Source organism: Falco rusticolus, chromosome 9 (genome assembly GCF_015220075.1).
Source record: "Falco rusticolus isolate bFalRus1 chromosome 9, bFalRus1.pri, whole genome shotgun sequence".
NCBI lineage: Eukaryota > Metazoa > Chordata > Aves > Falconiformes > Falconidae > Falco > Falco rusticolus.
In genome coordinates, this window is record NC_051195.1 from 44,669,986 (window position 1) to 44,695,830 (window position 25,845).

Below are 25,845 nucleotides of genomic sequence, written 5' to 3' on the forward strand. Positions count from 1 at the left end.
AGTGCATTTATTCAGCACAACTGAGCTCTGCTGGGTCTCTGGGTCTCTTTCACACAGGTGAATCAAGGCAGGGGAAGGGCTGGAGCACACGGCACTGAAGGGAACAATGTGACAGCTCTGTAATGTCATTTTTGTACCTCACCTTCCCCTACAAAACTCCAGTTGCAAGCTCGTGCAACCAGTGCCTCCAGCACTGCCCTCTTGCATCCTTCAGTGTGAAACACAGGGGTTACAAGAGCACCACTACCCCCAAATTATAATGTTTTTCACAGTTATACTGTATTTAGGATCTGTAGGAACCCTGGCCAGCCCGAGAGATGCTGCCTCCCACAACTCTTCCTCTTCTGTCTTGGTCAACCCAGCTCCCAGCTCACCAGTTTTGTCCCCATGAGCCCAGTCTCTTCCACTCCCTCTGCTCCTGCCAGGCTCCCTCCTTGAGATGGGCCGCTTCCCACCACCTGGAAGGAGAAGCTGCTCCTGCCGGGGTGGTTGGGCTCCCAGGGCTCAGGCACCCATCTCTGTAGGGCAGTGGAGGAAGGAGAAGACCACGAGGCTGGTTCCCTGATGCAGGGCAAAGGGATCATTGGGTGGCAGCAGGCAGGAGGCAGGGGTCTGGCCCTGCTCACCTTCAGCTTCACGTGAACTAGGTAACATGCCAAAATGAGATGGACACAGGCTTTGTCTCCAGTCTCCAGTTTTCTGCATTCTTCACCCATACTCTTGTAAAAGGCCTTGCTCTTCGCTGGCTGCCACCCAGGCTAGGATGGAGGGTAGCTCCTCACAGCCTTTCAGACCAGTGTTTCTGGAGATAAGGCTTGACTCCTGTTTCACAGGACTTTCCAACAGGTTTCCTAGCAAGTGGTAAAGCACCTTTCCCCATGTGTGCATCTCCCTCCTGTACTGCTCATCCATGGCTTAACATCTGCCACTTTTTCCTTTCATCTGAAAAGAGCCGACTGATAGGTAAGAGTTTGTCTGATCCCATCACTTGGGTTGGGATTGTCTCCAGGCCTGGGGAGCTTCTGGGTGGCCGAGGGAAAAGCAGGTGCCTGGACACAGGTTATTTTCCCCTGTGCCGGGGTGCTGGGCTCAGAGTAGCACACTCCTCAGCTCAGCGCTCGCACAGACCCTGCTTCACGCAGACAAGAAGAAACACAAAACATTAATGGACAGGAAATTCAAGGCAGTTTTCGCAGGACTTTCTCATTATTTAGGACTTTAGGTGTAAATTTTTCCCCTACTCCTCCCCTTGCACCCAACAGGGTTTGGCCACTTCAGCAGTGTAGAGAAGCCCACGTCTGGGAGATCCAGCCACCCAGGCACCGGCAGGAGCAGCACCTTGCTGGAGCTGCTACAGCCCAGGCAGTCCCTGCCCACAGGAACAACTCCTCGATAACACTGGAGGAGCACAGAGAAACCCTGAAACCCCTGCAGCGCTGCTACCACTAGCTTTGGGGACGTGTGACAGAACGGGAGGAGGAGGAGGCAGAAGCTCAGGGTCTGGATCTTCAGCAGCCACTCCACGGGATCTCCCAGGAATGTCTAGAGTGGCTCCCGGATCTTTCGCACTCACTTGGTGCTCCAGCATTTGCGAAAGGAGTCAGCAAAACTCTTCTTAAACTTGACATTAGCGAACACATAAATCAGGGGATCCAGGCAGGTGTTTGCAATGGTGAACAGCCAGCTGATGTAATAGGCAAACTCCACTTGGTGCAAGAGCTTGCAAGACATGCCATAGTACTTCACAACGACGCCAACAGTCCTCAAGATGTGCAGGGGGCCAAAGCAGATGGCAAAAATCACCAGAGACACTGTTATTATCTGCAGAGACCTGCTTTTCATCTTCTTGCCTCTGGAGCTTTTTGTTGCTGCTTTAGCAATGGCAGCTCCCAACAGAGCTCCGCAAGTCAAGGAAATGGCAAAGGGCAGGAGGAAAGAGAACACGACCAAAACCATGTTGTAGGAGTAGTAAAAAGAGGCCAATTCTGACTGATAAATGCTTAGGCATTTTGCTGAGCCACTGACAATTGAAGTCTTAAGGAAGAAGAAGAAAGGCAGTCCTTGGACAAAGAGGATGAGCCAGATGAAGAAGCACAGTTTTCTCAAAAAGCTCTTCTTCTTCCAGACGGACTTGCTCTTGTACCGTACGATGACAAAGTACCGGTGAACACAGATGAGTGTCAGGAAATAGATGCTGCTGTACATGTGGATGCTCTGCAGGAAGACTTCAAACTGGCAGAGAAACTGCCCAAATGGCCACTGATTGCCGAGGCTGAAGTAAGAAATCCTCAGTGGAGTAGCAGGGATGACCAGGACGTCTCCCAGGACCAGGCTGAACTGCAAGATCATGCCTGAATCCCATTGCTTGATGCGGAAGCAGAACACCCAGAGGGTTGTGCCGTTCAGCAGGATGCAGCCCAGCAGGAGAAGGGTCCCCAGGGCAGGGATGGCGGGGTGCAGGCTCTGGGCCACGCAGTCCATGCTAGTGTTCATGAAGATGAAGGAGTCCAGCAGTTCCAAGGACTTAGGAGAACCCTCTGTGCTGACCTGCAAGGGCTGGGTGGAGAAAAGCAAGCAGTGAAACCACCTGAGCTCATCATCTTAAGGCTGAGCTGGATCAGAGGCAGCAGTGGCTGAAGCAGCAGGGTCAGGTTTTCAAATGATCCTTGGTCCTGAAGACCTGTGGCCAAAAGCTGACCACTGTTTATCTCAGCCTCCACAGGAGGAGACCTGGCAGGTGCAAGGGGCCAAGTCTTGCTTTTCACATGCAAGTGTATAACCCTTGTGGGAACTGGGCTCAAACCTGCCATGCTCAGCACGACTTTCTCTGATTGTGCTGCAAAGGAAAGAGAAAGGGCTCCAAAGGAACAGCAGGAGCAGCTTTAATGCTCACCACTACTAACTGCTGATGGGGGAAGATGAAATAGATGATGCTGTTACTGCTTGGCTCCAAAAGCCTCTGCATTTAAAATCACTGGTGAGATCCCAGCATCACCCATGGTGCAATTATTTCAGCCGGTTTTGTTACAGTGCACTTGGCAAGCAGCTCGCCGACCTACTCCCTCTCCCGCTGCCAGGCTTGCCAGCCCTGCAAACAGAGCAGCCCCCGTGCACCCTCCGTCTGCCTTGCTCAGCTGCCGTACCCAAACTTCTCCCATCGCCCTGCCCAGCAGGACACCCCGCTGGGTCCAAGGTGCTGCTGTTAGTTCACAGCCTGGTGAAGGGGGTGTCTCTGCTGTGCGCGTCGGGTCTCTGTCCTGGAGGGAGGACCACAGGGCAGGTGGCTGATGCTCTCTCCACCCACACCAGCTCATGCCCTTTGGGAACCTCTTTGTTGCTAGTGGTACCAACAGCTAGGGGGGCTGTTTGGGGGCACAGCATCCTCCAAAGCTGCTCTTTCCATTGAGCACAATTGTAACCACGAGGGGACCCAAAATTGTGCCAGGCTCCCGTTGGCAGGAGCGATGGCAGGGCAAGGAGTGAGACTGTCACGGTAGCACTGAGCCCCATCTGGCAGGCACCAAGCCTGTCCCTTTTTGGGACGCAGCTTTTAAGCCCATTGATGTCTCACCAGCAGTAAAACATTTCCTTGGCCATCTGGGACCCTCACATCCATATGTGGATAATTCTGAAATCAGACAGTTTTGATTATGTTTGAACACCTGGATTTACACCCTGGCTCTTAGTCATTGCTCACTCTGACCTTTGGGGTATGACTGTGTGGCATCCCAGCATCTCCCCAAAATGCTCTTTGGGATAATGGCTCCGTGTCATGAGCCATTTCCAGGAAGATGCTCTCAGCCTGCCCTGCTGCGGTCACAGCTCACAGCTCTGCACCACATCCTGAGAGACGTGGGTGAGCTCCTGGCGAGAAAACAGTCTTAAAGGCATTCTTAGGACTGATGCATTTTCAGACAGAGGCACTTCTGACCTCTCCTGGCTTTGGTCAGCCAGAGGAACTTGAAGTGCCCCTTCCTGTGCGCTCTGCGGTGGCTGAATGCGGCTTGAACAGTTCAGGAGGGGTCAAGAACCGGCTCATCCTCACCAGGGCTTCCCCAAACCTGGCTCAACCAGTGCCATTTCCTTAATCTAGCCTTTATCGCCCATTTTGGTAAAACTGGGAGTCTAAGCCAGGGGGTTGGGGAATGCCAATTACTATTTGCTAAGCCATTAGCTAAAGATGGTGGCTTCTAATACAGAGATGTCTACGGCTACTGCAGCCATCAACCATTGGCTTTTTTCTGTCTCTCACAATTTTTCCCCAAAAAGCACACTTTTCCAAATTAAGGACTTTTTAATATTGTTTTGTTACTGCCTTTTGGCATCATTATCATCATCCCCAAAGCTCCAGAAATCCTACCCTGTTGCAGAGAGCAGCCACGCTGGCAGCAAGTGGATCCTTTCTTCTCTACTCAAAGCAGAACGGCTGCGGTGGCAATGACCAGCTCAGCTCTTGGGGTGACAAAAATCCACAAGGTCATGGGCTTCATTTTCCCCACACTAGCTGCAGCTCAGAATTGATGCCCACTCTGTAGAAAGCAAATTTTAATATATACAATAATTTCTTAATGAAAGAGGCAGAGGATCTGTACTCTGAGAGGAGGCGTTTTGAGCGGTGAGAAGAAAATACATAAGTATTACTGAAACATTTCAAATTTGCTTTAACTTAACAAGGCAAAGCAGGAGAAAAAAAAGTTATTTTTCATTTAAGTTGAAGGTGAATTACCTGAGCCATTAGCCAAACACTTTCCTGGAAAACAGCAGCGGAATTAGAGCTAATCTGGATGTGAAGGGGAGGAATGAGGACCAGCATCCAGCCCTGCATCCCTGAGCACTGCAGGGGTTTTGCTTGTTCTTTATGTAAAAAACCCTCACCTGTTTGAGCCCTTAGAAAACCTCAACAGCATTGCATGGAATTACACCCATGGAGAGTTTTAGAAACGGATTCCTGTTAAAACAGAATATGAATAAAGCATCACGCACAGCCGCAGGGGAGACTTACCCTGTCCTCCCACAAGAGTCAGTCCACGCTGCAGCTGGTGGCCGAGCTCCTTCAGACTCACCGAGAGAGGAACCGATGGGCTCCGGTGACCCTTGGCTGTACGATGGAAAGGAGAGCTCGGTGATGAAACCGCAGCAGCTTGAAGAACTGCGGGCAGGAAAAGCAGCAGCTGATTTACAAGAACAGCTTGCTTTTGCTCAAAATCCTCCAAAAGCAAGAACCTCTGGGGTTGCTCTCCCCAGGGGAAGGACTAGGAGACGCTGGGGAGGGGAGCACAGTCCCTGCAAGTTGAGGATGCAGGTGATGCGGTTGCTTTGACGTGCGTAGCCTGACCCCAGCCAAGCACCACAGCCACAGCAGGAAGCATCGAGGGATGCAGAGTTCAGCAGGGCTGAGGTGATACTGCTCCCCCAAACCGCTGGGGTGCCAGCAGGTAGGTGACTGTAGCAGCAGGGCCACATGGGTGAGCTGGGCAGGCAGTCAGAGTTTCCAGGTACTGCAGACACTAATAGCTAAGTAGTGATAACCTCAAAGGCAGGATCTGACACCAAAGGGAGGGCTTCAGCCCAAGAACTCGGCTATAGCATTTAAATACAGTGGGTTTGAGGTGCTGCTTATTATTCTTTTGGCTCAGTAAAAGCTGCAGATTCGGTGGGATCATAAGATTTGGATGGCGAGGCATGCCCCTGAGTCACACCAGATACAAGAACAAGCATCATATTGTAGGCCAGAAAATGTGACTTTCTGAAACTGTCTCCTTGCTTCTTTCCCAAGCAAAAGATAAAACCCAAGGGGCTTTGCTGAGATACTCAGAAGATGATCCCAGTTGTGCTGACTCCAGCAATCTTCTGATCCAAGCCCAACTCATGAAACTCACTGCCACCAGCTCTAACTTATACACACACTTGCTTTGTAAGGCAGGACAGCATCCGCAGCTGACATCAAAAGGCCAGAGGGTGAAATCCTAATGCTCCATCCCAATGAACTCTTTGGGACCAGATGGAAACAATCGCTGCAGGAAGGTTACTCCACAGATGGTCAAGACATGATGCTGTAGCACCTCCCCGAATGCTCCTGCTAGCAGCCAGCCCCGGGAGGAGCAGGGCTTTCGCTGGCTCACCGTGGAAGGGCTAGAAATTTCTCTGAACCATTTCAAGCCAAAAAGGAAGTTTCTAAGAAAAGCATTTGGCGTACAGCCTACAGCCCACAGAGCCTGTTTAGAGTGGAGCCAGCAGCCCCCACAGCCGTCCGCCCTGGGACTTCATCTAACACGGCTGAGGCCACACGAGGTGACTCCCTTCCACCGGGCTACATGGCCCTCCAGGAGCAGCACTGCCTCCGTGGCCTGCGGTGAGCACCAAGTAGCACGCTCAATTCTTTTTTTGGAGGGAGATCACTCTCTATTTTTATGATAAAGAACAGTGGCTGTGCTGGTTTTGTGTCAGAGACGTTGCTGGCCACAGCGCATGGGGTGTCATCTCAGGGGTTCCTGTGCGGAGTCGTTTCTTGCCATGGTGGTGTCATGGCACAGCCCTTCCTCGCTGAGGTGTCACCCTCTCCCCTCCGTGGGTGGCAAATGTGCGTCCAAGGGTGCTATGGGGGAGCAGCGGGGTGAGAGTGCAGAATGAGACCCAGCCCCCGCCCCCGGGGGCGTCAGTTACCCCAGCAGACAGACGCAAGCTGGCTGCCCTTGGCTGCATCCTCATTAGCCTTTAGTCAACCCAGTTAATTGTGCAAATACCAACCCTGAGCCCTGGCGGGGGTCTGGCCTGAGGCTGCTGGGTTGCGACGCTCCCTCAGGTCTCTGGGCTGAGCACCACTGGCGACTGGTGGATCCTGAGCCCTCCACCATCATCGGCCCCCACCACCAGGTGTGTTTCTGGGCAGGACTTTCTCCAACAGAGCTGCAAAGCAACTGGAATGTTTGCAAAAAACCAAAGCCAAGCCTACAACCATCTGAAGCGAGACTGGTCTGCATCACGTGTTCCTCTGCTTACAGGATGAGAGAACAAACGTTTGTGCTGTCAATTCAGCATCAAAGATGCTTTCAGCCGCACTGGCTCACCCCCTACACCACCACCTGTCCCTCTGGGGTAGCTTCCAGCCACCGCCTTCGCTGGCTCCTGGGCTGGGAAAGCCAACACCAGTAGAGAGATGCACAGCCCGAATGAGAATGGAAACAACCTAAACATCGTATATGTAAAAGAGTTTATTGGAAATAAGCGTGACTATATTTACAGGGGTAAATCCAGCATGTGATCAGTAGAACAAGGCCTACCTGTCCCCTCACCGTTCCTGAAGGATACAGCAGCTGGGATATCTGCCTGCCCCATTCGGTTGGTCTGTCCCCGTTCCAGTCCGTTTGTCCTGCTGAGGCTGGGAGCCCAGCCTGACCCTGCACCACTTCAGTAATTAACTCAAACACTTTTTGCATAGCAAATGCTCCCAGCAAATTCACACGCGCTCTAGCAGAAGAGCAGGGAGAACACCCAGCTGCACATCCCTTGTAAGACCAGAGACAACTCCAGGAAAGCAAAGTCTCCCACCACCCAGAAACGCTTTCTGAGCATTTTTCCTCCTGACATCTTCTCCGTTTGCTGCGCTGTTACTTGTGCACGTGATGCACCTGCATGTATTGGGCTGGGCAGCGGACACCTCAGGAGACAGCCACCACGTCACAGAGCAGAGGCACATCTTTGCAGAGTTCATGCTTGGAAACGTGCAGAAAGCGTTAACTGCCACTCCCATCTCCCTTTTCAAAAATATTTGAATGCAAGGCATGAGCTTCATCTCCCAAGGCAAAAACTTCATCCCCCCTAACAGCAGAGGTGTACATCCGAGTTACTTATCCAGCCTGCCTGGGATAGAGGACTGGGCGCTCCTGGAGCACAGTTGAGCCAGCTTTCTTTTGACGTCTAACTTTGGAGGAGACAAACGGCAGCCCCTCGCGTGCCCCTCTTTGCGGCACAGAGGTCTGGATGCCTGGCTCAGGCACGGAGCTCTGCCTTGGGCCAGGGGACTCCTGCCTGGGTGACTGAACAAACACAGCATCAACCCGCAGGAATGATTTGCAAACAACCCAGCAGCAGACAAACGTGCGAATGTATCTGGTGGCTGCTTCTGGATAATGAATGCATAATTTATCCCGACTCCCTTCCCCATCTACCTCTGGATAATGCGTCTGTGAATCTGAGTCAGGTTTACAAATGGTTGGCAATGAGAAAAACAGGCTGCGTCTGAGCCAAACATTCTGTTCAGCAAATAAAGCAGGCAGTGCTGCCACGGAGAGCGGCTGCTAGAGCTCAGTGTCAGCATCCCTCCAGTGCCCAGCAATTCCCACCCTGCGCCAACTGTTACCGTGGGGTGGCAGGATGAGACAACTGACTTTTGCCTCTAAAATCTAATTTTGTTCCTAAACCACAGACTCTGATAAAAGAGCAATATTGTGTTCCTTTCCCATCTATCTGCTCATTGGAAAGTCGCTCTCATTTAGCTCGACTGCTGAGAATGCTCCAAAGAACGCTAATTACAAGGTCATTGCAGTAAATTGCATTTGGTAGCATAACTCTGAGTCACTGGTTCAGGGCGCTTTCCCCCTTCCACCCTGGAGTAACTCAATTATCAAGGGTGAGGAAAAGCAGAAAAAAATTTACAGACTCCCAGTGCATGAGACTTGACGGGGAGCCAGCATTCCCAAAGTGGGTGCCCCAATGAAAGCAAGTTCTCCTGGGAACGGTGACAAACTGGACACCAACGATCTTCCAGTCACTTTGGGAAATGCTGCTTACTGGGCACGCAATCCTCGAGCAGGAGGAGAGGAGCCTGAAACCATTTGGAGGCTTCCCAGGGCCGCCCATGCAGGAGCAAATCTCATTGTTCCCCCAAGGAATCTACTCAACCCTTTGGGAAGGAGAAAGAAAAGTCACTTCGCTGTGTTGGGTGGCAAAAGCCTCATCCCACCTCGGGCCGTGCTGCTGGGGTGTCTCCCCCGCAGCTCCTCCCAGCGCAGGGATGGGTTCCCTGGAGACAGGGGCTCCTTCCTTCTCGGTCGTGCCAGGCTCAGCGATGGGACGAAAGCAGCAGGTTGCAGATCCCGGAGGATGCTCTCACGCCGGTGGCTGGTGCAGGGTGGTGTGCCGGTGCGGACCTTGCGAGGGACGGTTGCCTCTGGCTCAGTAATCGCTCCCTGGTGGATGCTCCCTCACGCTTTCCGGATGATCCGCCCTGGTTTCCTCCAGTCCCGGTACCTCTCCCTGCGCACGGAGTGGACCAGAGGCCGGGAGAAGCTGGAGCGGTTTGATCTGGTGGCATTGCTAGTGGGGAACAAAGTGAGACATCGTTACTGGTGTGGGTCAGAGCCGGGACATGTCTCCTGCTGCTAGTGGAGGCTCCTAAACAGGTAGAGAATTTTGGCCAGCAGAAAGGGGTTCACCACCACTGCTGGCGAGAGAAGGGCTGGTACTGGACCCTGCTGCAGCCCCTGATGCTCCAGATGCCGGGGCTGCAGAGACCTAGGGGTGAGGTACTCCTACGCACCTCAAGTGGTGATGGGGACCCTCCCGTCCCAGCTACTGGAGGTCTTGCAAACAGCTGCTGAACTACAGGTGCACAAATGCGAGCTCAGAATCCCATGAACAGCCTGGCAGAGCCCCAGGCACCGACCACTCTGGCCAGGGGGGTCACTGAAACCAAACCCCTTGGCTTGCCGAAACTTCCCCTTCAAACCCCTTTGAGCAGCTTTCCTTAAAACCATGAGACCCAACGCCATCCTCACCCGGCAGCTCTTTGGGCTTTTGCCGCCCTTGTTACAGCCCGTGTTCTCCCCGGGGGTTAACCGGGGGGTGGTCCAACCACACCACGAGCAACCACGCTACGTGCAGAGACCCCCACGTGCAGAGACCCCCGGGACAGCCTGGCAGAGCTGGCTCGGCTGCAGGAGCAGTGGGGTTGTGCCCACCTAGGGCTCTTCTGGGGTGACTTCATGCTCAGGCCCGCTTGTCCTGGGCATTTCTATTCTCCCTAAGCACTCGGTCCCAGGTTTTGCTTTTCTTCCTCCTCACTAACACCTTCACTATTCACTTTTTTATCTAGCTTTTGCAAAGATTGCAAAAGACTGGTGCAGTGAACGTGCGTTTTCTCCTGCCAGTGCAGAGGGTGATGTGAAGCACAACTGTCTCTGTAGGAATTTGCAGTGAAATTCATACGGGATGAAGCGCATCCCCTCCCCCTCCCTGCAAAAAGGGCTGTGCAATAGTGTTCTCTGGGTCCGGTGATCTCTCCTCTTTCTAGGTCCTGCTCAGAGTTATTCCTCCTCTGATCCCCAGTGGTTTTACCAAGAAATGTCATCCAGGTATCCTTTCCCCCCATGCCTGTCGTGGAGGAAAGCCTAGCGGGGAGCAGAAGCGACACTGGACGCCAGCAGCAGCTGATGAATGGAGGCAGGGAGTGGGGGAGCCGCCAGCCACTCCGGGAGCGGAGGAAGAGAGCGCTGCGGAAAAGCTGTGAATGTGAGAAAAAGCTGCTTTACAACAGAGCTTGTTACTATTCAACATCCACAAAAGGAGGAAGAGCCCTGAAATCCCTGCCTGTGCTGAGGCTACAGGCAAGAGACAGCTTCCTCATGCCCTAATTAGCTTGCTGCTTTATAACTTAATTTCCTAATTGGTTTTCAAGTTAATCACTTCTAACAGGCTGGGGAGGTGGCAACTCAGGCCCCGTGGCAGGAGGTGAAGCTTCACCACCACAGCACTGGCCCAGTTCGAGGCTGTGCTGGGAAGCAGGGTGGCCTTACATCCACCGCTTCTGGGGAGGTCTGCCCTGTTGTCAGCTCAGGTTTAAGCTCTTACAGGAAAGTTTCGGGCAGCTACCTCAGCAATGTCTGCAAACCCTTCCTAAAACTCAATAATCCTCGGATCCCAGACCACACCAGCCCCTTGCTCCCATCCCTCCCAGCTGGAGGTGGTATCCAGCAGCGCTGATGCTTGGTGGCTGTGCGCGCAGCATCCCGCTCCACCACCGCTGACACCAGGGCTGAGCTGGGCTTGGTGCCCCAGTTCCGTACTTTGTCTGGCACAGGTGTGGGCGTACAGTCACTTTGTCAATTAAATCAAAGCTGATACTGCCGCGTGCTTTACGCTTTCATACTGGTACTGTACCAGCTGCAAGAAGACAGGCAGTTCTTGGGCTGGATGGTACCTGGTCCAGCATCGAACCAACTGGTGCAAACCTCGCTTCTGAGCCGGCTTGGTGCTGTGCTGCTCCTGACCTTATGCGAGGCGTGAGGAACCTTCCTCGTGCTGCTCCAGCGGTGCTCTCTGAGCATGGAAACGTGGCCATCACCCAACGTCCACACACGTGGACATCATGGGGGTCATCACTCAAGAAAGCTTCAGCATTATTGCAGTGGGGGTGGATGAGCCCAGGCTACACCAGAACCAGGGTGCACATGCAGGGCAACCATAATTCTGCTGAGAGGATCCCAATTCATCCTGTAATTTTCCAGTTCTCCGGGCCACAGAGCTTCACCTCTTCACCGTGCAACCTGTGAATGACCTGTGTGACATGCAGGTCTGGTGGCTCTCCTTTCCCAGGCTGGCTGGAGTCAGCTGGAGGAGCAGCAGGAGCAGGTATTAGGGCAGGGACAGGCTGGGCAAAGACTGCCGTCACAGCAAGGGCTGCACGTTCAGCTCAGCTGGAGGTGGCTGGGGTGTCCCCAGGGTACAGGGCCCTGCACAAATCATCCGGCTTGGTCCCACCTCCCCAGAGGAGGCTGGGTTAGATGGCACCACTGGAGATTTTGTGTCTTGAGAGTGAGTGTGCCTAATTTCCTTAGGTTCTCTTAAAAAAAAAAAAAAAAGTCAGTCCTGTGACATGATCCCAGCAGCCTGATGCAAGTTGTTTGGTGGCCTCTCGTAAATAAAATGATTCCGTTAGGTTTTCTGCATTGCATCCTTTTGCTAGCACCAGGGTCCCTCAGCATATGTTAATTGTTCAATGCCTCCCTCCCCTCCTCCTTGAAGACAGCGAGGAATTCTGCCTCTCACCTCAATTATAGCCCTGCCAGCTCCATTGTTTTCAAGCTATTTCTGCACCAGAGCTGTCTCCACCCATGGCCGTGCTCCCTGTGCTCATCATTTCACTGGTACAACCAGACAGCGCAAGGTGCAGCTCAGCCTCGGTGGGCTGGAAATTCCACCAGTGCATTTATCCCTGAACTGCAGACGAAGAGGCTGGTACCTGCTGGCTGCTGACTTCCAGCGAGCCGTGGGCGCATCCTCGCGCCACTCTCGGTGGTCTCACCTCTGGAGATACCTTTGGGGTGGGGATGTGCAGCCCAGGCACAGTGGGGCTGGGATTGTGGCTGGGATTGCGGCACGTCAGGGGATTCGGGTGAGGAGCAAGCGGCGAGCTCCATGCGCTCGCGCTGCAGCTGTCACACCTAGAGCAAACTGGGTCACAGGCGTCTTTGTCGGTCCAAAGCTACGAGGTGTCGGTGAGCCGGTGCCTGAGATCTGCCAGGAGGTGAATTTTGGGTCTTGGGGTGCACATCTCTAATCACACAGCCAATATATAGCTGCCGAGATACCTTTCATTACAATACCCCAACAATATGAAGACCACTATTACAAGTAAACCATGTTTGCAGAAACAGCTGAATTTTAAGGACACGCAGCATTTTTCTTTCGTGTCCTTATTTCTCCAGCTCATTTTTGTTGTTGGGCAGAAAACAAGGAAGGAATTAGTGTAGTGGGCACAGCCCAGTGAGTGGGAGGAGACGGCGAGATAGTGACATGCACACTAGTGATTTAACATGAAATACTCTGATTGCAAAGAGTCTCTAGAGGCTTGTGCCTCATTGATGAATATCATGCATGAAGCGTAGCTCCTTGTGCTACCCACATTTTTCTCCTCCAGGTGTGTTGATTGGGAATCTGAGCGATGATAACTGTGCTGAGTTACGGCACATTTCCACACACAAAAGAAAAATCCCACAAATCACGGGCAAATTTATCTGCGAGCGTGTCAAATGTGCAGGACACATTCAGACAACACAGGCTCGAAAGATTAATGGACCTTAATCCTCCTGCTGTGCATTAATGCGCACGGAGGATACACGCACGCACACAGCTATAAGGACCGATGTATGTACACAAAAGACAACACTCCCCATCAACACATACCAGAGTTCTTCACCTTTTGGAAACAGAATAGACATTAACTCACCTAGAAGACCAAACCGGACCCGCCTGCTTCTTTGGCTTGGCTATCTGCTTCTGGTACTCCATCCAGCCACTCACCAGCTCGTGAAGGATCATCACGTAGAGAAGGAAAATAAGAATCCTGGGATCCATTCGTGGCACTTCGGGGTCTGCTTCATTGGGTACAGGTGACATTTGATCGAGAGCGATGGGAGGTCAGCCAGAGGGGTGCAGCTCCTGCGGGCAGGGCTCTCGGGAACGGGGGGAGCTGGAGGGATGAAAGGTTTGCTGCTGAAGAGGAGCCTTGCAGGCTGGGTTTTGTGCAGAGTGAATTAATGCTGTAAAAATCTCCCCGGGGGGGATGAGAGGCTGGTGCCTATTGCGTGAAGCAGCATAAACACAGCTGCAGAGCCTACGGACGTTTCCTTTAACGGGGTGGATCACATCTTCTGGGACTCCATCCCTTTTGTCTCCCTCTCACTCATGCTTTGTCTGCATTACTCCGCAGCCATGAGCTTCCTACCCTTCCATCGCCAGAGCCGCTTGGCTTCGGCAGCGCCCCTTTGATCGGTGGCGGGGGGAGAGGCGGCTGCGGTGCCCACAAGCCGGCAAGGGGAGCATTGTCTGGCTGCAAGGAATAAATTAAAACCCTCAGTCAATGACCAGGGATTCTCTGAGCTGCCTCTTCCCAGTGTCTCAGAATTCTGGGATGCACCGAGCCAGTGTTCATTGGGAGTGTGACCGAGTATTTTGCAGCTGAGAAATCTTTTCTTCTACTCACTTTTCTCACACTTTTTTGTTCTCCTTGTCATTATTCCTTACCTCTGATTCCTTCAGCTGCTGTTTTCCCAGTGGAAAAGCTCTGGTGGGGTACCTGATGTGCAGGAAAACCGTGGTGCAACAGCTTCCAGTCTTTTCCACACCACGGCTCCTCTCCCAGCCCCTCGACATGTTTCTGTTCAGCAGCGTAGTATCCTGCTCAGCTGAGATCTGGTCACGACACTAGATCACTTCAGCCTCTCCCTTCCACCAGGACACAGTGCAATACATGTGCCTGGTATTTCTAGCAGGATAAAAGCATAACTGGGTCTTGTTTAGACACTTGGATAAATACAACAAAAAATGCCCCCCCCCCCGCCCAGTGTGTTTTTTATGAGTAAAACCATCTTGCTCAAAGTTCATGTTATTCCAGTGAAATTCCAAAGGTGGACTAGTAAGCCCTATGCAACTACTTAATTATCAGGGTCATCTAGAAGCAAGAAGGCAGATCAACCAGCCTACCTTTGCTTAATGGAGCTGTGCCCGTTCGGTGCAGAAAAGGTGGCCCAGAGGAGAGCAAACACAGGGACCCTCGTCACCTTCAACTCCACAGCTCCGACACGCAGGCACTGCTGGCCTTGCTCTCCAGCACGGAGCTGGGTTGTGCAGATCTTCAAGGCCGTGCACGGCTGCCACGTAACGTGCCACGTCGCAGCCAGCTCACCCGAGGAAGCTGCTTCCCAGCTCACTCCGGCTACGTTACCTGGGGGTCCAACACCTGAGGCCAGAGTTTTCTTAGAAACTTTTGCCCTTTGGTATATAACTGCAGACAAGCATGCAGAAACCAGGGATTTTCATCGTTTTCTATTAAATACAAATTTAATACACACTGGGGAATGCTAATTAGACAGTATGCCTGCATATTAAATAAACCAAAGTATCAATGCCCCAGTCAAATATGCACCTCGAAGTGCTTGTGACTTCCCTCCAGCTGGCTGATGTACTGTCATTTATGAGTGCAGAAGTGCTGAGTAACTCTAAATTGGGAGGAGAAGATCTCATGGATGGGAGTGAGCAAGTGAATGGAACAAAGAAGGACTGAAGGTGTTCTAACAGCTACAAAAATGGGAATACTTGAGGTTCTCCACGAAAGGATAGTGGAGCCGTCCCTATAGCAACAGAGACAGTTGCCAGGCTGCAGGAGATGGGTTCTGATGTATGGTACAAGTCATACGTAGCAAGGGATTTTAGTCTAAAGACAACACTGATATTTTATACATGTGCAATTTTTAATGAGTAAAGGCAACGTGACTCTTTTGTTCTGGGGAGAGCAGCTTTTTACACAAAATCAAAGAGAGAAATTGCTGAGGTAAGAGCGGCAGGACAATTCGCTACAACTTACTCCTAGTTTTGTATTAGGTGCTTTATCTGATGAACACAAAGTCATTTTGAAAAATCTGCTTGTTGCTGAACATCACAGCCTGACGGACTGATGCTCCTTCTAAAATCCCAGCAGGCTGCCTCTGCTCTTTGACCATCCTCAATACCGAAGCAAACATCACCTAGGTCTGAAAATCTTTTTGAGTCTTAAAAAAGCTACCTAAACTTTAACACACATTTTTTTGTGTGAAAAATTTCACCAATTTATCCTGAATACAATGTCATGTAGAAAAGCCAACAGCCTGTGAGCTATTGCCAGAGCCAAGAGCTCCTGATAGAGCAGCTGGTTTCCAGCAGCTTGGTGACTGGTCACCAGCAGCAAGTTCTTTGGCAAACGACTCAAACAAGGAACGGGAGAGGCTGATTTTAGAGTGATTGGAGCCCAGTTTGGGAGGGGAGGGCAGGATGGCACTGAAGGGCCCCACCAGCAGACATGTGGTATGAGGGTCCAGGACCCCCCTGCCCAAGCTGTGTGGCACCCCAAGATCCCCCCCAAGCTGCAGGTGATTCCCTTCTTCCCCCAGCCCACACCAGCGCCTGAACTCAGCCCAAGGGCACAGCCTCGGCGTCGGCCTGGAGCGGTGGGGTGGGAGCAGAAGCACCGACGTGGGTCTTTCAGCCCGCGTGAGTACTCTCGGCAGGGCCAAGAAGCGGTTAGCAAACATGCTGGGGACTCCTAAGGGTCGGAGCCGGCAGCAGCTCTTGCACACCCTGGTACAGTCATTAGTCAGGACAGATACACAGAGGCATGCAAGGCTGTCGCCTGACGTAGGCACCCAAGCGCTGAAACAGCCTGAACCTGCAGAGCAGCCTTGGTCTGCTTCTCGACTTGCCCACTGCTCTGCAAATGGTTGTAATTGAGAGTCAGCACTCCTCAGGTACATCATCCCTCTCTCCTGCTGTTTTCAGGCAAGTCTACAAAAATGACAAGCAGGTCAAATATGGATGAAGGCTGAGTGAAAGAAGTGGCATGGAGAAAGTTCTCCAAGCCTGAGGTAAGAGGGAAGCAGGACCTGAGAGAGCCTGGAACTCAGGTGGGCTCTGAAGAACAGAAGGACATGAAAAGCAACTTCTTGGATACAAAGCAGCCTGCCCCAGTTTCAGTGGGGCAGAAACCCATGCAGAGGACAACTCTTTCAACCCACAGTTTAAGCAGACACACAAGGAACCGTGACATAGCTGAGCCACTGGTGCACTGACACAATCTCAGTCAGAAGCAGTGGAACTAGCACGTGCAGGTTTGCAATTCCTTCGTGAAACCAGGGTGGAGATGGGGCCGAGCTCCTCTGTCCAAGGCACTCAGTCCAGCTAGTTGGGCTGGAAGAAAAACCCCCAACACTTGAGTAGTCACCAAGCCCTTCAATCCCCTGCAAGCCTGACTGCTGCAGCGTTCCCATTCTTTTGGGCTGTGTATTGCTGGAGCAAAGGCACTGAGGAATGGGACTAGGTCATTCTGCTACTCAGGGCTTGTTGCCCTCTTTGTCAGATGACAATCTAAGCCTCTTTACTGCTGAAGAGATTTAAAAAAAAAAAAAATAGAGGTGGCAGGTGCCAGTCAGCATTTATATTCATTGCAGCCCCAAGGGCACAGTGCAACACCAAATGTCACCCTCCTTCAGGCTCCTTGGAAGCACCCATTACCCCATTGTTCCACTTGGAAGATGGTGTAACTGACTTTAACCAGAAACCCCACCATTCCCAAGGCTCACCTTTGATCCAGAACTCCCAGAATCTCCAAACAGCATCACAGAAAGGCAGCAGCAATTGTTTTGTTACAGTAAGTCAGGGTGGACCTAAACTGTGTGTTGAACTTGTTGCAATTACTGGCTTTTTTGAAGGAACTTCAGAGCTTTGCTGACAAGACAGTGATCTGCATTCCCCTTGCACAGGGCTCAGGGGCTGCAGGGATCCCTCCAGCCAACAGGATAGTCAAGGGCTGGAAACATCAAACCTCACACACACAAGTTTAAAAAGAAGATCAGGCCCAAGCAGCTCTTAGATGGGGTCATGGTCCAAAATCCCTGTGGTGCCCAGGAGACACAGTGATCCCCCACAGGCAGCAGTCGGGCCACAAGCATCTGTAAGTAGAAGCATCTCTACTTAGGTACTGTGCTAGTAAAGGTGCACCTGAGGTCCTAGGGTCTGGTGTCACCAAACACCCTGAGCAGGATGCTGTTAGTTGCAGGGGTGCTTCCCCCATCTCCGTACAGACTTGCCCTCAGCCAAAGGGTGTGAGTGCTGTCCTGCCGGGAGAGGAGAGATCGGTAACAGCTTCCCTTCTCTGCCCTTTGGCTGCCCTGCAAGGAACCTGCCTGTAAAAAGCCCTCTGTAATTAGAAGATTATTCATTAGAGATTAAAGAGAGACCACGGTGCTCATTTGGAGTGGGCGGTGGGCTGGTAACAGCTGTGACCTACTGGACCAGCTGCTTTGTTGTCAAACGAAGCCTGGGGAGCAACAAGCCAGTAACGACTCCAGCCCAGTGACTCCCACACCGACATGAGGCTTCATGAGCAGGGGAACAAACACCACGTGCAGACACCTCTCTCCTCCCTCATCCACATCAGTGTTGCCTTCCTCAGCTCAGAAGTCGAACAGATCTGGAACCAGCCGGGCAAGTGGCAATACAACTGCCAACAGAGCCAGGAGGGAGCAGATCTCAGCCTTCACAGCGGCCAGGAAAAGGGATTTTCAGGGTTAAAAAGAAAAAGAGGTAGTGCAGAATCCATCAGCGCCTTCCACAGCCTCATGTGAGTCAACAGTTAATAAAAGACAAAGAACAGATGCTCTGAGACATATTTCTTCGGAGGATTTTTAATTGCTTCTACCTACAAATGTGGTTGAAAAATGAAACTTGCGCTCTTAATCATCAGATTGCTTTGTATCAGGTTGCTAATGACTCATCACTAGGGTTTGATAAACATTTCACTACTTTTAAATTCTGTTAACTCTGATCAGAAAACACAGCTTTGGCACAGTGAATTGATGCTAGTCTGAGGGAAAAAATTAATATTAAAACGACAAGTAATAATAATTGCCTCTTGAGTTCTGGACTTTTTTCAGTGACAAAGGCACAAGAACCAGCAGGAGTTTAGTCTGGCTCAAGCTGGGTGGCTCATTACAGGAATTACCTTTCTTACCTTCCTTGCCACAGAGCTGATGTTCACAGAACCCGGAGGAGGTGAGAAAGGCACTGATGCTCGCTTCTGGGCTGCTGCCTTTAACCCAGGTGGGTGCAGACGCTGTGGTCCCATGCTGATGCTTTTCGCCTTCCCTGAGGACCGGCCCTGCTGATCGGGAGCAGCAGCAACATGGACCCATCTGGGTGCAGCTGTCCATAAGCCCTGGTGAGATGCCTCTTCCACCTTGTGCAACTGTTTTGCAAGGAAGCTGGTTTCACTGCATCCAGTTCTTCAGCTCTGTCCTTCTCATCAAACTCCCCTTGCAGGTCCAGCAGGTCAAAACCCACCCACACGGATGGTTCGGCTGCTTTCTTCAAGCTGAACCGACCTCGTTGCCTTCAGCATGGACTCCACGTGCTAATGCATCCTCTGTTCACTGACGGTCATTCTTGCATTACTGAGCGGGGTATCAGCCAGGTTTAAAATCTGATTCCCCTAGAAAGCAAGAAACTTTCCAACAACAGTGTCTCCTGCCAGAAAAATCTTAATTTTAAGGGCTGACATATAAACCCAGCACAAACCTAGAGGTAGTTTATAAGTGAATTCCCAGCACACGAGACTAACAGGCAAGAACACGCTGCTCACAACGCGTGTGAGCCCCGGGTCCCTCAACACCCCAGGCTGAGCTGTGCTTTGCCCCAGGCACAGACCTGGGCTGTAAGCACAGGGGGAGCCGGGGCTCGAGCACACAGAGCCAGGCATCACCCCCCTGCCCACCCAGCCAAGCCCAGCACGCGGCCGGCTGTCCCACTGCCCCAGCCACCACGACACCGGGAGCCAGCATTCCCAGGAGCCTGCTGGAGGGAAGGGTTAAGGCACCTGCCCTCATCCAGGTGGGAAAGACCTCTGGCAGTCGAACTGCCTGGTCTGCTGGGGTCAGCTCAGAGACCAGAAGCAGCAGCAGAGAATGGAGGCGAAGGTGGTGGCAATAAGTGCCAGGTGCCCCAGGGCAAGAAGCAGAGGACAAAGGACATGGGAAAGGGCAGTGGATGCAGAGCATCTCCATGGATGGCGAAGTCTGGAGCAACCATGGAGCTGAAACCCTGTCTGATGTGCCCTCAACACTTGAATTTGGGTGGAGCTGCCCTTAATCAGTGTTTTACACCCACCTGAAGCTCTCAGAAGCCGACTCACCCCTTGATTTTTAATGCTGAGCCTGGTTTGGTGGAGGGAGCGTGCTGGCAAGGAGACCCTGAGCATGTCTGTGGGTTCGGAGCCATGGGGACAGTCTGGACTGGTCCACAAGCCCTGTTGGGCTCAGCCCTTATGAACATAACAGCTTGAAGGGGAAATAAAGGTGAGAAAACAAAGCCAGAGAATGCAGAGAGTTCTGTGGTCACAGTGGGATCTACCAGAGCTGCAAAGATAATTGCAGAAATACTCCTCCTGAAAAGCTGCTCCATCAAGACGTGTCCCCAGAGAGACAGCTGTATTAATAATGGCATTTGTATGCCAGGACAGGCTTCCTACCACTGTACAAAAGAAAACATAAAGCAGCATCAGTCACAACTGTGATGAAGGCCAGAAGCTCTCTGAATTGCCATGGTGTTCAGTCTCCTCTCTGCATCTGGGAGAGACTTGGAGCACTCGGGTGCAGGCGGTGGCACAGCTCCTGCCCCACACAGCCCTGCTGCTGGTCACCTCTGAGGAACAACCCCAGCGTAAGGAGACCTAAAATTCAGGGCAGCGACAAGTACATTTATATATACCTGCAGACAAAATCTGTGGGGCTCTCCATCCTCAAACGGCTGAACTATCCTGAAAAAGGAGTTAAGAATTTTCATGCCATTTCATTTTCTAGGCTAAATACCACTTTCCCAAAGTCAAAGCAAGACATTCATCCCAAGGAAGCTGGATAAGGGATTCTCGCTTACAGGGAAAGCCACATACCAAGTCTCCCACCACACGCAACGCATCAGAATTAACCTAGAGGTGACCGTAAAGCCTGAACCATATAGCAGTTCCACCAGAAAAGTATCCTGGAGAGCAATAATTCAGTTTCCTGCTGTGCAGCATCTGCTCCAGACTTTGTCAGACACTCTTTTTAACGTCCATCTTCCCTCCGGCCATCTGCACCACAACCCATTGCTCCCGACCGCTTTTCCAATGGATCCACTGCCCACAGCACTAAGAACAGGGTGTTGTGCCACCAAGCAGCTGCTTTTGGGCATTCAGACTTGTGGAGCTGCACCACACCACCTTCCAGTTGCTGGGTCCCCACCTCTTACCACCTTTACCAGCCTAACAGAGCTCACCCTTACGAGGGTCCCAGCCGTGGCTTTTGCGGGACTATTTGGGAAATAGCGTCAATGGGTTGGAAACCAGAAGTTGGCAACCGGTGCTCTCCAGGAGGCTAATTTCAAGGCTATTCTTGAGTCTCAGCAGGCCAAGGCAACATGCCTACCTGCTTCCACTGCACGCTGCCCCAGTAGCCAGCCTCTGAAATCACAGCAAGAACGGTCTCGGTGGACCTCAGGCATTCCAGCAGTAGGAGGAAAGGTCAGGAGGGCTGTTTCCTCTGGGACTGACAGCCCCCGTCCCTCCCCAGGGAAGCCCTCAGACCAGCAGCCCTCATTGTCTGGTGATGAACAACTACAGCAGAGGAGGTAGCAAAGGACATGTCATGTGAAAACGCTGCGGATGCTTCTCCGTGGTCCTGTGCCTGCTGAAATCATTTAGATCCTTGCAGGAACCCACTTCTGCCACTCCAGTCCTGTTGAGAAGGGGAGGAGGGACAGTCACTTGTAAGCCCAACGCCATGCTCCTTTGCTTTGGCCAAAAATCAAGCTTTACTTGAGGCAGCACAGTGGGCAGAGACACAAAATTAGAAGAACAAGAGGGGATTGATATTTGCTTCCAGTATTTCAGGCTAAAACCACGATGGGCCCAAGTGTTACAGCCAAGCTTAAGGCAGGAGAGATGACTGCAAAGCGTAATTCCTGCCCCACCTGGAAAGGCAAAAGCTGGTCCCTGGCGTTTGCTGGCCACTCTCCATCTGCAAAGAACCGGCCGCTCCACCGGCGAGGCAGAGCCGCATCGCCTGGAGCGGTGAGCGAGCTGGCCCCGGTGACCGGTTCATCCCCCCAGCAGACCCCCTAGCAGACCTGGTGTGCTGGGACCGGTGCTCCAGAGCCAGACGCACGGGGACCACAGGGTGAAGTTCAGGACAACCCCAGTTTTGTGCTCACCTCTGCAAGAAGATGGGCCAGATGTGGAGGCGATGCGCCTTCCCAAACCCGGCCACTTCAGCACGGGAATCAAACAGGACATACCCTGCACACTTCCTCCCCACGCTGTACGCACTGCCGGAACCCTCGTCTGATTCTGGGGAGAAACCTCTAAGGTCTCTCCCACACCGGGCCTCTTGATGCAGCACCTAAGCCACAGCCACTCCTGAGGCTGGACTAACACTTTTTTCTTTCCCCCGTTGGTTAAGAAATTCTACTGCTCTGGATTGCAGTTAAATGCACAGAAATTGGGAAAATATGATTTTCAGCTATTTCCTTTCTTAAAGCAAATAATAATAACAAATTTATTATTATTAATAAAGCGAATAATAAATCCCTGATATCCCAGGGCTGGAATTTCAGCCCAACCTATCACCATACTTTGGGAACTGGATGGTGTCACCCCAAGAAAGCCTCCAGCGCCACTGTCCCAGCAGAGCCGACACCCCCAGGAACAGCAGGGGGAACTGCAGCCAGACCCCTGAGCCCACTGACCAGTGCCGCACAACCCCATTAATGAAATCACTTATCTCTGAAATTAAACCTATGGCAGGTTTCCCTTAAGCTATTGTATAGAGGAGGCCAGGAATCCCCTAAAAACCAAAGAGTTCCTGGCAAAATAGAAGGGATTCGGAATAGCTGAGGGGTATCCAGGGGGTCTTCCTATTCTTTCTGGCCAAGGAGATTTGTTTGGTCTCCTTTTATCCTGGTCCACAAAGCCATCCTACCTCAAACCAATGTGTCAAGTGGAACCTGGCTGCATTTTTGAAATTATGCTAGGCACGCTTTTGGTGTCAGTAAATAGTATTTCATTATAGTAATAATCTTTCCCACTAATTTTATATAAGACCCGGTTCCTCTGCTAGCACAGGCCTCCATAACTGGCTGCTTCTGCTGACTGTTGCAGTTACAGTGCTCTATCCATCTTCTAACGAAGCTCAATCCAAATCATTTCACAGCTTAACATAATATTTCATTTCAATGTTAACCATCCAAAAAGCCCGAGGAACGTCCCCGGGCTGTTAATTGCTCCGATCTCTCAGGAAAAGCACACAGAGAGGACCAGACTGCTCAAGCGAATTAGAATTCATAGTACAAATTCCCTCCCCAGTCAGGCACGGCAGGTTTGGAGGGAAGACACATTTTTCCATACCACAGGTATGACACCCCCGTTGTAAAGACAAATTGCGACACAAGTGCAAGTGGGGAGCGATTCCAGCTCCCTGTGCCGTGCCAAAGGGAGAGATTTCCAGCAGCAGGGGCAGCCGGGGGAGCAGGACCCTCTAGTGCGCACCCACAGCACCGCACAGCACCCCGTGGGCATCCCGGCGCTACCTGCAGGGCAGAAGATTAAAAAAAATATATATATTTTTTAAAATTAAGATTTAATAAATAATAATTTAAAAAGACACTGTCTTACACGGTGCAGCTGTACTTCACCTGGCAGGGCTGTACCATCTGATACAAGAGCATCTAGAGATGAAGAGGAGCGCACACTCCTCCAGACGGGAACCCCGGGGCAGATCCCAGGGATGTCCCAACTCTGGACCAGGAGCCAAGGCAGCCACAGCCAGCTCCTGCCACGCTGGGGTGAGGCTTACTGTGCTAGTGGAGTCCGGGTGCTCTGGCACTGCAGCGAAACCATTCTCATCTCAAAGAATGGAAATAAGCCAAGATATTCACTAGTAAAAATATGTTTTCTGAAAAGCGTCTCTTTTCACATCCTTGTGTGGAAGGCAGGCTGGGAGAGCACAGACTGGCAGCCACTTCCACTCCCGGCTGCCTCGATTTCCCCTCCTCAACCAAAGCATCCACCAGCACAGCTCACAGCCAGTTTGTGCTCTGGGATTCCATTTCCTTGTGGATCTAAAAACCTGGGAAAAAAAATCACCAGCACATATCTCAGTCTTGTGGGTACAGGCTAAAACACAAGAGGTCTTTCTACCAAGGAGCACATCAGTCAGCCTGGATTAAAAGAAATTCATGCTGCAGGAGCGCACCACGTCAGCAAGTGCTATAAGGGAAACCTTCGGTATACGGGAAACCTGTAGTGACAGAGAGAATCCCCAACACAAACCTAAACCAACCTTCGAGTCCCAGCAGAGCACAGGCCCCAGTAGGTTCGTTGCACAAGGCTTGCCAGCAGCGTGGGATGTTATTTTGCGTAAGTTACCATGACAGTTTAAACGGTTTAAAAACAAAACTTTGCAGGACAGCCCCAATTGTCATACCCAGTTCCTGTTTCCTCTAAGTCCGATGCCAGCAGGGCTGAGAGGCTGCCAAAGGCAGCACTGACCCCGGCGCGCAGGGGAGACGAGGTGCACAAAGGCAGCACAGCCTAGAGGACAGTGCCCCTGTCTCCCACCCAAACCTAATCCACCTTCCCAGCTCACCCGCAAGACACAGACAAGTCCCTGCATAAAGAAAAATAAAGCACCAAGGCGATGGAGAGAGGTGACACTTACTTTCCTCACGCAGCATTTGAGAGCCCAGGAGGAAGAAAAACCACGCAATGAGTCAGCAGCTTTGGGGAGGGATTTCCACCTCTACTGAACTAGCGCTTGTTTATTTTTGGACACATCTTCAGGAAATGGAAAAGTCTCATGTGCGTGACTTGGCACTGCGAGTGCGCAAGTCCCAGGAACAAGGGGTGACAGGGGGTGTGGATGTGGAAATCGTATCCAGAAACATGACAGATAAAAGGGGATAAAAGAGGACAGGGCACAGCCAGCGAGGATGGGCAAATTCCAAGGGTTACCTGTGCCTGGTAAACCCAGTAACCCCGTACAAATCGACGCCTGCTGTGGTGGGCGGCGGGAGCGCAGCGGGTAGCTTACCTTGGCTTTAAATGGCTTTTGACTCAACTGTCTGAAGAATCCATGTAACCAAATCGTTTTGATACAGTTCAGATAGCGGCACGGAAAACCAGGGGGACACCAGGCTCAGAGGGTTGTGATCAAACAGCACAAGGTCCAACTGGCAGCCCGTTACTCCTGGCGATCCTCAGGGGCCTTTAATGGGGCTAATATTATTTAATGCCTCAATTTATAACCTGAAGACAGAACACACCCTCAGCAAGTTCACAAATGATACCAAGTTGTGGGCACAGCTGATCTGTTATCGATTCGTTAATAAGTTAAGATTGATTGACTTGATTTGATTGATTAATTGATTTTATAAAATCATTTTATAAAATTGAAAAATAGAAGGGTAAGAAATATTTTTAATGAAACTTATAGTTGCACAGTAAAAGCTGCTATGAGATCTTCTGTACATCCTGTACCAAGGCTAGAAGAAGGGGCTAGAACCATTGTTAAAACTTAGGTAATAACTTTAGGGTTTGAAAGGTTTCTTTGTATTTGACCAGTCTTCTGTATGTAGAGGTGTATTGAAATGTCAGAATATAGAATTAATGGGAACTGGGGAGAGTCGACTGGAACAGCTTGTGGTTACCTGCCAAGAAACCGTGAACTTTAGTAAAAGGTAATTCCGGCAGGGGGAGATCGCAATCACCGACTCATATACCACCTACCCAAATCGTACCCCAGACCCATTTCTAGACCTTTCTAAGCTCTACTGTGCAGAATCGGATATAGGAGGAGAATATGTTAATGATTTATGGGAAATATCATGGTTATGCATGAATATTTAATGAATATGCATGAAAAAGTTCTATATATGGTGTCTGATTTTGAGACCTGGCGTGCGTTGATCGTGAGAGGACTCGCTCATGCACCTGGCCGTTAATAAAGAAGTGTCTGCTCATCTACATCACATTGGTGTCGACAAGTTCTTCATTCCGAGATTTCGGTAACAGATCCACCGGGCAGGGCTGTGGGCAAAGGGACCCCCTCAACAGGCTGGAGAAACAGCCTGGCAGAAACCTCATTAAACTCAGAGGGAGATATAAAGTCTTGAGCAACCTCACCTAGGTCCTGCTCTGGGTCAGGGGGTGGACCACAGATCCTCAGAGGTGCCTTCCTGCCTACACTGTTCTGCGACTCGGAATAATTCATGTAGATGGCTTCCTACTTACAA

General features: G+C 51.4%; 1 protein-coding gene and 1 long non-coding RNA gene across 2 annotated transcripts; both read right to left on the bottom strand.

The window, feature by feature from the left end:
* Positions 1–1,569: 1,569 nt before the first annotated feature.
* On the bottom strand, positions 1,570–2,481 carry LOC119153539 (P2Y purinoceptor 4-like). Its single transcript, XM_037400135.1, has one exon. The coding sequence runs from the start codon at positions 2,479–2,481 to the stop codon at positions 1,570–1,572; it is 912 nt and encodes a 303-aa protein (XP_037256032.1).
* Positions 2,482–7,196: 4,715 nt separating this feature from the next.
* Positions 7,197–25,045, bottom strand: LOC119153708. Its single transcript, XR_005106198.1, has 3 exons — positions 22,961–25,045; positions 13,226–21,293; positions 7,197–9,315 (listed from the first exon to the last, which is right to left on the bottom strand). It is a non-coding gene; the product is annotated as an uncharacterized LOC119153708 (long non-coding RNA).
* Positions 25,046–25,845: the final 800 nt, after the last annotated feature.